Source organism: Aethina tumida, chromosome 5 (assembly GCF_024364675.1).
Source record: "Aethina tumida isolate Nest 87 chromosome 5, icAetTumi1.1, whole genome shotgun sequence".
Taxonomy (NCBI): domain Eukaryota; kingdom Metazoa; phylum Arthropoda; class Insecta; order Coleoptera; family Nitidulidae; genus Aethina; species Aethina tumida.
In genome coordinates this window covers 10,499,253-10,512,108 of record NC_065439.1, presented here as the reverse complement: position 1 = coordinate 10,512,108, position 12,856 = coordinate 10,499,253, and the positions used below count along the sequence as shown (strand labels likewise).

General features: G+C 32.2%; 3 protein-coding genes across 3 annotated transcripts; 2 read left to right on the top strand and 1 right to left on the bottom strand.

Annotated features, from left to right (window-relative positions):
- Window positions 1–177: 177 nt before the first annotated feature.
- LOC109595973 (mediator of RNA polymerase II transcription subunit 19) lies at window positions 178–1,200 on the top strand. Its single transcript, XM_020011420.2, has 3 exons — window positions 178–443; window positions 501–757; window positions 818–1,200. Exons 1-3 carry the CDS (start codon window positions 263–265, stop codon window positions 1,094–1,096), a joined length of 717 nt encoding a protein of 238 aa, XP_019866979.1. The 5' UTR covers window positions 178–262; the 3' UTR covers window positions 1,097–1,200.
- A 399-nt stretch (window positions 1,201–1,599) lies between these two features.
- On the bottom strand, window positions 1,600–3,956 carry LOC109595957 (heparan sulfate 2-O-sulfotransferase pipe). The gene is made up of 5 exons (XM_020011396.2): window positions 3,485–3,956; window positions 2,484–2,641; window positions 2,102–2,242; window positions 1,882–2,048; window positions 1,600–1,827 (listed from the first exon to the last, which is right to left on the bottom strand). Exons 1-5 carry the CDS (start codon window positions 3,836–3,838, stop codon window positions 1,673–1,675), a joined length of 975 nt encoding a protein of 324 aa, XP_019866955.2. The 5' UTR covers window positions 3,839–3,956; the 3' UTR covers window positions 1,600–1,672.
- Window positions 3,957–9,629: 5,673 nt separating this feature from the next.
- LOC109595945 (protein kintoun) lies at window positions 9,630–12,461 on the top strand. The gene is made up of 2 exons (XM_020011379.2): window positions 9,630–11,758; window positions 11,812–12,461. The coding sequence occupies exons 1-2, from the start codon at window positions 9,840–9,842 to the stop codon at window positions 12,017–12,019; spliced, it is 2,127 nt and encodes a 708-aa protein (XP_019866938.2). The 5' UTR covers window positions 9,630–9,839; the 3' UTR covers window positions 12,020–12,461.
- The last annotated feature ends 395 nt before the right edge of the window (window positions 12,462–12,856 follow it).

Genomic DNA, 12,856 nt, shown 5'->3' with positions numbered 1-12,856 from the left:
AAATTCAAAAACAAATCTTAAATACAAAACTAATTATATTCTAACGAATGTATACCTGCTAATCTGAATATTGACATATGAATTATATTAACTGATTGATGATAAACATTATTATCTAGGGTTAAATTTGAGGGTGGGGTGTATGTTTTAGAATTGTAGTTCAGTGTCCGTGAGACAGTAAACGTTTTCTGTTTGGTTAGTAGCCAGGAGCGGAGAGAATTTTTGTTCACATCGTTTGCGACAAAACGATGAGGTTTTAAAAATGATGGGCGATCAGTTCCGTAAAGTAGAACAATATTCACCAAAATCGTCACCGAGAGGGGCCCGGTCGCCCGTTGTTTCGCGCCAGGATTCCTCTGGAACATTAAAAACGACAATTTTGTTGGGAAAGAACCCCTCCATTGTCCCGAGCGGGCCGTTCTACTTACTCAAAGAACCACCAGGTAAATATAATATGAAAACTCAATCAAAACCAGTGCAAACGAATTAATATGTTTTAGGAGAATCAGAATTGACCGGCGCTACGAATTTGATGGCCTATTATGGCCTCGAACATTCATACAGTAAATTCAGTGGCAAGAAACTAAAGGAGCAACTTTCATCATTTTTACCAACACTTCCCGGTGTTATAGACTCACCAGGACAACAGGACAACAGTTCTTTAAGATCAGTTATTGAAAAACCACCAATTGGTGGCAAAGATCTATTACCATTGACAAGTATACAATTAGATGGATTCAGACTTCATCCGGGACCAGTAAGGCTACAATTAATTGCGTTTATTCGTTCCCATTTAACAACTGTTCTATTATTTTAGTTGCCCGAACAGTACAGATACACAAATGCGACCCCAATAAAGAACAAGCACAAGAACAAACACAAAAAACATAAACACAAGGAGGGTGGACTGCCTAGTCAAGAGATCGCTATTACGGACACGGGAAGCGACACACACGAGAAAAAGCACAAGAAACAGAAACGACATGATGAGGACAAGGAGCGGAAGAAGAGGAAAAAGGAGAAGAAAAGGAAAAAACAGAAACACAGTCCAGAACACAGTGGCGGTTTGACGCCCAGCCAGCACACGAGCAGTTGAACCACCATTCCAAGTACCTTGATATGCTTTTATTTTAGAAATTTAACTGAACTATGTTTATGGAGTATTTATCGTTTTATTAAAATAGTATGTTATTTTTACAACTGTGTGTTTTCTTCTCCTTCCTCTCTTGAAGAGTTTAGAAGAGTTTAATGAACATTCATTAATTTTATGCCAGTAAGTATTTTAAATTAAAAGCAAAAATTTGTACCTGCATTTATATATTTATTATGATTATTATGTAGTTATAGTTTTCATCTGGAAGTTATAATTATTTTTTCGGCTTGTTAATAGATGTCGCCTGCTCCTAAAATGAAAAATTTTGTGAATCCCTTACATTTTTCATGATATTATTCTTAATTTACCATAAATAAACAACTTAGGTTACATTTCAATATTTTATTATAAACATAAAAATACAACCTTTGGTACAATTATATAAAAATAGAAATATTTTGTATGATATTATTCTTAATTTACCATAAATAAACCATTTAGGTTACATTTCAATATTTTATTATAAACATAAAAATACAGTCTTTGGTACAATTATACAAAAATAGGAATAACTTAAAATTAGTGTGACTGATGTTCACCATATAACATTTGAAGTTCCGCAAACAATCTCCTTTTTATCCACTCATAAAATTCATATTCGGTTCTCAGATTTACTTTGAGCGCCTTTCTTATCTTTTCCGGCACTTTTGTGGGCTTATTGTTTTTGAAAACGCCTAAAATAAACAACATTTTAAATGAAATGTAATTTTAAAGACCTAGAAACATACCTAACAAGTTTTGTTGATATACTTGTTGCACACCTTTAAAAAATTTAGGTATTTTGTACCCTAGAACTTCTAGCGTTGAGTTCAGTTCTTCTAAAACTCCAACAACTCCAAAGTACCGCTCTACATTTCTTTTCGCCTTATTTAAAGCCCAATTGTCGTTTAAAAGCCTGCAAACAATAATTTACAATGTCTAGCAACAAATATAATAATAAATACATACATACAACGACTATCTTGTCCGCAGAAGTACGGTATACTTAAGTCGTACGGTACACCATCTTTAAAATTACAATTTAATGCTTTTTTCGTCACACACTTATAGAAAAAATCATCGCTCCCCTTTCTTGTTTTGATTGAAGACCTAAAACAGCTCCAAATATTTTTGCGCCAACACAATAATAGACGTTAATGTGGGTCAAGTAGTATTTTTAACTGCGGAACACATTTAATAGTAAAAAACGTAATGAATCATTCAGTGAACTGGTTTGAAATGGTAAAAAAGGTCAACGCCCACGCATCGTTACATAAATTCTGGTGTTTTATGATAAACTTGCCCACGAAAAAAAAAACACAATGGACCAAAATTATTGCGAGACACATACCTGGATATAATCCTCTCCACAGGATCCCTGATTAAATTTATGTAAGTGGGCGACTGTTTATCAAACGACGTGAAATTCACGAAATACACATGTTGATCGAAACTTAACGGTACTGCTTCTTGGCGCAGTTTCGAATAAATTTTATCCACCAGCTCCTCCTGAAAATATAACAAGAAACGCTCATTAACAACAACTGGCAAAATTGTTTTGAAAGCGAGTGTAATAACAAATCGTGGGAATTGAAGAGCTTCAAAGGTTACGTTTTAAGATTTAAGAGAAATCGCGTTAAGTAGTGGTCAGAATAACAATTGGAATGAAAACGTCCTCGATTTTCCCTTTTAGTTTTCCCCATTGTATAATTCCTGCTTTCAAATAACTTTTTTGTGCAGTACCCCCTTATTTCCCTAATTGCCTAATTTATTTGCGTATTATTCCATTTAGAAAGTTCTAAGTTGTTCGGTTTTAATTTGGTAAGAAAATCAGAACCGGATTACTGCTAAAATGTCAGGAATTCGTAACAATACCGTATTTAGCCTTGTAATCTTGAATGAATCTATGGGAAGATTTTATAATGATAATATGATCGATTCAAAACAAGATGTTGATGTGGAAATTATGAATATAATTTGCTTTGGTATGTAACATTTTTGCTACACTACATCATTGTTTTATTACTCATTGTTAATATGGATATTGTGTTTATTAGAAAAGCGGATTGTTTTATTTTTTAAATTGTTTTTGAATTAAGTTTAATTGAATGTATAGTTAATAAAAATAATCTCAAGTACTTATTTATATTTAAATTTATTCATGAATTTATAGATAGAAGTACCACTTACAACAAATATTGTTCTAAATAATAAATCAGGTTTTAAATGTATAAAAGATTTCACAGATTTTGTTGCTGAAAATACAATTTTTTTGGAATTATTTATTACCATTTCTTAATAAACTTTCTCATTGAATTTCTTAATTTTAAACTAATTCGAATAAATTAATACCTGTTGTATTTTACTCAGCTGTTCATGTCCGCTCTTCAACCGGATATGCCTGTAATTATTCCTCCCCTGCATCTTCTGCAGCATCACAACCAGAATTTCCGAGCCGCTGTTTTTTGCCGCATTCAGGAACAAGAAATTCCTGCTCACCTCGTCCATCTGCCCGAGCTGACTCAGCGATTTGGTCACGTGATGCGACTGCTGCAGCGACGGAGATGCTGCGGTCGTGCGAGTGGTCGTCCCTTCAGGGGCTGGTTCCAAACAGCACTCGTTTTTCAGCAACGTGAAACTGCACAGCACAAAAACAATGGTGAAAACCAGGAACACAGGGAATGTTGATCTCAGTCTAGGTCCCATGTTTCAAACCGCGAACTCGGATGGAGATGCCAAGGTTGTGGGGACGATATGCATGTTTGGGTGCGAGGAAAAGGTGAAAGGTAGAGGTTCGTGCGATGGTCGCGGAACGACTATGTTGTACTAGGCCAACAACAACGTTCATCAGAATTTAAACGAAAGTGTTTTCGGATTGCGTAACCGAAGCCCCACGCTGCCGATTTTTGTGTTGTCGTTTCGTGCGAACGGTGGAAATGCGATTTGCTCGGTTGTTGATTGTTGCAACCGTCGAGTCGTGAACCGATTAATCAGATAGAAATTTATTCGATTACCTCTTTGCATTTATGGCGTAATAAAAAAACTTTTTATTTAATTATGGCAATTTTAAAATATTAAAAGTTGTATATGTATATTCGAAAGCAGTCACATCTTTTATTGCATTTTATTCTATATTTTAAAATTTCTCTGCTGAACTATGAACTTATATACCATACATTGCCATATGTGGCCCATTTGAAGGCCCATAAAATTTGTATTTTTCGACCGATTTTGACGAACATTCTTTTTCGACCTTCAGGGTAGCAAATTATTTATAGCAAATCTACTTTACTTTACGGATTAAGCACCCCCTGAAATGGGTATTTACTAAATTTCATAAAAATATACATATCCATAATTCTGTATAAAAATTCTTCTTTGATTTCATTTTTTTAATTTAATTTCAACAATATTAGAATCAAAAAATTGAGTTATAGAAATTCAACTGTTATTATTTTTTTATAAATTTTTTAATAACAAGTAAATATTATAATGTATTTAAAAATTTTGTTAATTTTAAGTAGTAATGTTAAGTAATTGGTGGTTGAAATATCCCCAAAAAAGTAATATTTATGCAAATCACACTACATGATGTCAAGTAATGATCTGCAAAAGTGGTATTCTTAAAGGAAAATTTACTTTATTTTTTATTATAAAAGTAATATAGACTGCTTTTAAAAGGACAACATTTTAGATCATTACACGTCTCGATGGTTATAAAGGTTCACCGACTATGAAAAATTGAACGTAGAAGTACAATTATTTTTATAATTTTCAGGCATTAATAATTACAAAAAACGAATAATTAAATCTTTCATAACAAACAGAGGTATAGAACAAAATTTAAAATTAAACAATTTGTATGATATTTCATAAAAGGATTAAATTTAACCTTTGTCCAGTTAACCGACAAATATATTCAATATTCACAATACTCTGATTTGGTTAACCAAAGAAATGTCACATATTTAGGTTTTTTCCACTTTATTCCATTATTTTATTGAATAATTCACTTTCAGTAGAAAAAGTAAACATTGAAGTCTAGAGAAGGGGAAAATTTTAATTAATATGAAACATCAAGTTCCAAATAGTGCTATTAAAAGCTTAAAAATGTTATTACCAATATGAAACAACACACATTGAAAATGTAATAACAAGACGTTTTAAGAAAAAATAACTTCTTTTACAGAGAAACAAATTGGAAGAATCAGTAAACGAAATCCTTTATTTTGTAGATCATTATTAGATGATTATCTAGTCGAACAATCCACCAAATGAACAAAACTTGCATTAAAGAGGTCATTGATATCAAAAAAGAATATTCGAAAAGACTAAAGTCCGCACGAAATTGTATTAATTATTCTCCATAATTTTGGCGAAGAGTACTTTGGAGTAATGAATTCAAATTCAATAGAATAGAATCAGATAGTAAACAATATATTCGTCGTCCTTCAAATAAAATTTTGTTTTTTTCTTCATATGGTATATCACTATTACAGAAAATTTTTGGTAAAATACACTGTTTCATGTATACAGATATCATGAGAGATGTAGTGAACCATTTACTGATGATAATTAACCAGTTACATGACTTTTTATTATGCGTGGTAATGGTCTGTGTTAATAAACAAGTATTAACTATAAATAAGACTTTATTTATTATATGAAATGCTAAATTTTTGTAAAATTATACTTTTTCAAATATAAATATGATGGAAAAATTAATTGTTATTAATTAAAAAAAATAATTAAATAAACTTTATTTTAAATTAAATATATTGTTTTTGTTATTAAATATGAATATTTAGTTATAATAATAGTTATATTATAAATTAAAATAAGAAACATAGTAAAAATTTCATTTAATAGAATGTCATCGATTTACTAATTACAACACAAATTGATGAAGTTTTTTAAACGGTATACTAGATTAATTAATCAGTTAATATTCATTAACTGAATTTAAAAAAATTATACGCTTAGAAATATATAAGTTAGATCTTACCAAATCATATTATTATTAATTAATGAAAAAAAATTTAGTATAATTTTACAATCCATATATTTTTTTTTGAAAAATAATTTATATCAGATACCTTTGTGTATTATAATCTTATTTATGTGCAGCTTTATTATTATAAAAAAAATTATGGAATTTTGAAACTTTTAGATATCAGATATTCTTAGGTATATTTTATTGTCGTTTTATTGATACCATTGAGAATATTATTTTTTGAAACCTTTTATTTAAATTTCATCGTCTTTTTTAAAACACATATTTCCACAAATGTAAGTAGGTAGAGAAAACATGCACTACTTAATAGAACATAAAATTGATTGTCTGAACAACAGATTGTTAAATTTAACTAGACACTGTAGAACATATATTTATCCAAATAACCTACATAACATAATTCAGTCTAGTTGGAATTACATTAGTTTTAATCACCGGTTTTAATACGTTCAATTTTTAAACGATAGACCCAATTACAAAATCAAAGTTTAATCATGTTTATTTTCCGTTATGTAAATAATAATATTTGTTGTTAAATAATAATATCTATTTAAGTTATACATATACATGTGCGTTCTGTTCAGTTTGCTGATAACGTATGTGGTATTTGTGTGAAGTCCTTGAATGATGCGATAATTGCACATGAACGAACTGAACTCGCTTTTTAATTGCGATTCTAATTGTTATCTCTATGTGCTTTTCCATTCAGACAATAAAAATTATTTCATACTAAATTATATACATAATTTTAGACGCAACGATATTACGTAGTTACATAAACAGTTGTAAACACTTTTGTGAACGATTTATTGTTATTATGCCAACAAATATAACGTTTGGAAAACAACGATGTGCGGAAATAAGAAAATTTCCGCGGTTCGTTGCCAACTTTTCTAAAAATACAAAAAATAATTCTGGGCCAAGATATCGTTCAAGGTTAATCATTTATATTTCGATTATGCCGAATGTGTTTAAATTCGATAAGAATTCGTTAAAATATTACACTCATTGTTTTTCTTTTTAAAATTATAAGTCTGTAATATTTTGATTAGTTATTTATTTATTGTCTTGCAAACGTGTAATGAAATTTGCTAAATTTTGACGTAACCGTATTCCATGTACGGAATGTAAATGCCACTTAAAAATTTTAAATGTTGTACGGAGTGTTTGTTTCACAAAAATATTTCATAAAAACTTTTTCTTATTATGAACTTACGAATTTGACTTATTAATGTGTTAATTTTGAAACACAATTATATTGAATACCACTTAATGACAACCTGTATACTTCAAAATATTTCATATTATTCGTGTTGAACATTTAGTGTTAAAAACTTGGCAATATTCAACAATACGAAAATATACGTACAGTACTAATAGAGACGTTTCAGAAAAATGAATCCATGAGAGATTAAAGAATTTAAACACATAAGTTTGAATAAACCAACTTAAAACAGTACTAAACAATGAAAATGTGTATAAAATTTCTACAAAATAAATACGATGAAGATTAGTAGAAGAAAAATTGTCTGCTCCCAGGTTGATCAAAATACAGCAGGATTCCTCTATATTCTTGTAAGATAGAAAGCATATTTTTGAAGAAAATTTACATAGAAACAAACAAAATCAACAGTGAAACATGGAGAAGGTTCTGCCCAATTTATAGAAATGAAGATGTTATGGATAGATTTACTTATTGGGGTATTGGGAGACACAATGTTACCTTATATTGTAAACAATTTACTTAGGTATAAATTTCAACATCAATTCTTTACATTCCTATTTTTTTGAACAAGAAAATTTTGAAGTAGCCATTTTCATCCTCAGACCTTAACCCTATAGAGTACATATGGGGAATTGTTAACAAAGAGATCAAGGAGAAAACCTACTCCAATAAGGATGAACTTTTGACCAATTAAAAAAAATAAGAGAATGCCAATCCTTGTGTTATTAATAAGTTATTAGAATCAAAGACGGGGAGATGTCAAGCTTTAATTGCTAATAATGGCTATTTTATCAAATACAGTCGCATGTCGATAATTCGATTTGGTTGGTTAGCAATAGGGTCTAGGTAGAAAATTATGTGTAATTTTTACTTGATAACTCGAACTTCGATTATATCTTGTTAACTAAATATTTGGCACAATTTCGAATTTCTTCTGCATCAGGTAAACACCTCGTGGTTTTTCCTTTCCGAACTTCTACAATTTATTTTATAGTGTTTACATAATTAAGACATACTAAATTCTAAATGGAAATCAATTTTACTAAAGGTTTTTGAAATTAAATGTCTTAAAAACAACTCCTACAATGATGCTTATATTTAGCTATTCGGCTTCATGTGAGAAAAGCTAAAAAACATAAATCCGTGAAAAGCTATTCTGAAATGGTATAATAATAGCTTTTTTTTTTGAAAATGACAATAAAAATACAAATAACTTACTTTTTTGCATTAAAATAATAACTCTACATAACATAATACATAATAATAATAACAATATTGTAGTATATAATATCATTACGTTTTTGTATATAATTATAAATTAAATTTATTGTCATAATTTATAGTGATTATGTAAATCTTAAACTAACTTTTGGTTTCCCCTTCACAAGATGTACATTAAAATTGTCTACCAACTATTGTCCAATACTGTATGTATACATTGACCTTTTCTTATTTATAATTATTATTATTATTCCCCTTCACAAGATGTACATTAAAATTATATATAAAATTTTTAACCAATACTGTATGTATAAATTGACCTTTTCTTATATATTAAACAAAAAATAATAATATAAACAAAATTCTTTTCGTTTCCCCTTCACATTAAAATTATTTATCAACTTTTGACCAATACTGTATGTATAAATTGACCTTCATGAGTATATTTACGTAAAATATCTATGATATTGTAGAAATAATATGGAGCTAAGAATAAATTTAGAAAAATCTCGAACATTCTTGTCACAGTAAACAAGATTCGTTTTGTTCATGTTCATCATACTAATACGTGATTATGATGTGGGGTTTCAGGGAATTGCCTTTGAAATAAAAATGTTATTGACATTTAAAGAGGGAAAAAATAAACGGAAATACCAAACACCTTGTTTAAATTTTGATATAACATTAACGACTCCTAACGTGTGTGCTATGCAGAGAATAAAGTTTTTACCTTTATAATTGTTGGTAATGTAGACATTTTAGATAGTCTCTTCCTGTGTAAAAATTCTTTTAAAAAGTTAGTCTTATATTTTAGAAACAATGATAAAACGTATAAAAATGGTACGAAAATTCCAGATTGTTTAGATGTCTTTTTTAGTTCACTATAAACATCAATTAAGCTAGTCGATTAAGCGAATCACTATATACATCCCCAAGATAGCGTGTAACCTCATTAAAAAAAATGTTTGATCAATCACGATGTTTATTCCGCATTATTTGAAGAATCGATGAATTATAGAAACGTCAAAAATCCGTCAACAAAAAGAGAAGTCAAAAGAAACAGTCAAAATCAATACGCAGAACGGAGTGTTACGTGACATTTTCGAATCGGGCGCGCGAGCTGCCAGCAGTGCGCACGCCAAAAACCGGCTGATTCGTCCACGTGAACAGGGAAAATTCTCGACGTAGTTGTTTATTTTGGTACGGCGCACCGACAGTACACCGTATCGTTAACCCAGTGAAAAAACATGTCGCATACGTTCGAGAAGTTGCAAGAGTTGAATTTAACAAGGGACGAGATCAATCGCATCGGCGATGCCCTCAAGAAGGAGGAGTTCAGGAAAATGTTGGCCGACTACGTCGAGGAGATCCAGGACCCAGAGAACCGGCGTATATACGAGTCGGAGATCGCCCAATTGGAACGGGAACGCGGCAACGACGTCACCTTCATTCATCCCCATCCCGGTTACGTGATCAAAACAAGCATAAATGGGGACAAGAAGTGTTTCGTGAACGTGTGTGTCAACGAACTGATCGACAGACCCACATCTCAACCGACCGTCAAAGGCGGCTCGAAAGGTCTTCAGTGGTCGCTGCCACATTCCGTAACCCCGGGCCGGGACGATCTGGACAACAAGAACGTGAGGTGCGTGGTCTACGACGTGGTGTTCCATCCAGACACTTTGCACCTGGCCAGAAGCAACAAGGCGTTCAGGAACATGGTTAACAACACCGCCATCCAAGCGATCGAGTCCAACTACGACGTCAAACTCGACGGGAAAAATCTCAAATTCCCCAAGCTGCAGTACAAAGGGGTGGCGAGGGCGAGCATTAGACGTACCCCATCCAAAAACCCCCAGATCGTCGAACGGACCGGCGAAGAAAAGGAACTGTACGACAAAATATACTCATGTGCGGACACCCAGCACAAAAAACCCAAAAAATCCAAGTCCAAAACGGACGACAAATCGAAATATACAACACCCAAGTACACGTTAAAACATCGCTCCCACACCGACTTGCAGGAGTGCACCGGACACAAGGAGGCGAAAATGAACGCTGCCATTCCTAAGGAATTGGTGCTGGAAGTGAATCTGCCCCTGTTAAAGTCATCAGGTGACATAACCCTGGACGTAACGGAAAAAACCGTGCAGTTAGTGAGCGAGGAGCCGGCAAAATACAAGCTCAACATCACCCTGCCATATCCGGTCAACGAGAACACGGGCAACGCGAAATTCGATAAAGATCACAAGAAGCTAATTGTAACGTTACCGGTGAAAAGAAACATGAATCTCCTGCTGACCGACAGTGTAGAAGATAGTGGAGTGGATAGTGATAACAACTCGCCAGTTTCCACCGAATCGGACGACGAAAACACGGAAAATAAACAGTTGGTTAGTGAATTGAGTGCCACACAATTTAGGACCAAGTTTTTAGACGAGAATGTGAGTTATACAGTTCCCGAGTTTACGTGTCACTTGTACCAGAACACTTTGGCGTTCACGTTGAACGTGAAAAACGTCGACGAGAGCAGCGTCGGTAAGCTCGTGAACGACGCTGGTACGTCGTTGCACGTCAAATTCACCAGTGTTAGTTCAAGTTTTTATCCCTCCTTTTACGCGTTCTACGTCCGATTACCCGAACACAAAATCTCACAGGAAATTCAGGTGGAAACGTGGGACAACAATGTGATTTTACAAATACCTTTCACTGGTAATTCTGATACTTTGACCAGTTATTTGTACGGCCCGGACGAGAACAACCTAAAACAAACTTATATACAAGAGCCATCAATCATCAATGAACTTCTACAAGAAGATAAACCGTTGGAAGTGATAATAGAGCAACCAGAACAAAAACAACAATTTAAACCAGAAGAACCCACGAAGGCAATAGATATCGCGTCCTCGTATTATTCGAGTGGTGATGAGCAAAGCTGCAGTAGCTACAGCCCGTCGAAAAGTAAAGGTATCTTGAAACGTTTGTCTCAAAAACGTTTCAGCGTCGTGAGAAGCATTTCAGAGTCGAGTTTGGATGACTTCGTGCCCAGCTCGTTAGAAAACTGCCACACTAGCTTAGACTCGGTCATTCCAGAGGACAGTGAAGTCTCCACCAGCCTTAAGAAAACCGTCAGGTTTAACGATAATATCAAACGTCAACTATACAGGTATAATATTTACAAATTAAACGTATAAAATTGTGTTAATAAAAAATTTTTAGGTCAAATTCTAGTATTCTGGGCCAGAAAAAGAAGAACCAGCGAAAAGCGAGGAATAAGAAACGTGCCCACGATCGTCGCCATAGCGAAAGCGAGCTGAGCGAAGTGGAAAAGGAGGGAGAAACGAAGACTGCCGACGGTGATGCAAAAGAAGAAAGTGACAAGAAGGGTTCGTCGCAAACGGACATTTTCCATCTCGAGATGCAGTAATTTAATTGAACCGTCTCAATGTTGGAACTGCCGTTTTCTAATTATCATTACATATGAACGTTTTAAATGTTTTAGGTACTGGTATGATGAATTTGTGATTTTTTCATTTTTTTTTTAATATACAAGTGTTGAATAATCTGAGTTCACTGTTTTATTATAATTAGTTATTGTAGAGTTAAGTTATTGTTTTAGAAACAGTTTCTCCGGTAATTTGTTTTTCAATTCATCAGCATTAAGCTGTATAAGAATAGGTGAATTTAGGGTTGTTTGGTTGTTAAAAGTACAATTACAAAAATTGCATGTGATATACTGTTGCTTTATATTGATTGATTATTTTATACTTTTACTTACGAGCTGTTTTTCTAGTATACTTGTATTTTATACATGTTCCTTATATAAAATGCCACTTTATAGGTATATTACAATAAAACTTTTTAAAATATTGTTGTTTATTATACGTTTAACTGTTTTAAAACTTCACTTTAAGTTGCCAAGTTGGCTGACTTTGTTCCATCCACTTTCACATATTTCTTAAGTAAGACAATATTTTTTATCAGTACTTTTCATTATGAGATTGGTTTTTAAAAATTGGTAATTAAAAAATGTAAATAGTTTTTTAAAATTTTACAAACAAGTATACTTTAATAATTATTCACTACGTAATTTAATTATTATTTCAATTTTAATTTACTATTAATGATACTACAGTTGGTTTAAGGAAATGTATTATGATAAATATTAAAATATGTATTGAAATAATAGTCAATCAATTATTTATCATTTATTTCAGTTTCGTTAAAATTACAGTTACAAATTAATTTAATGTGTTTATATATA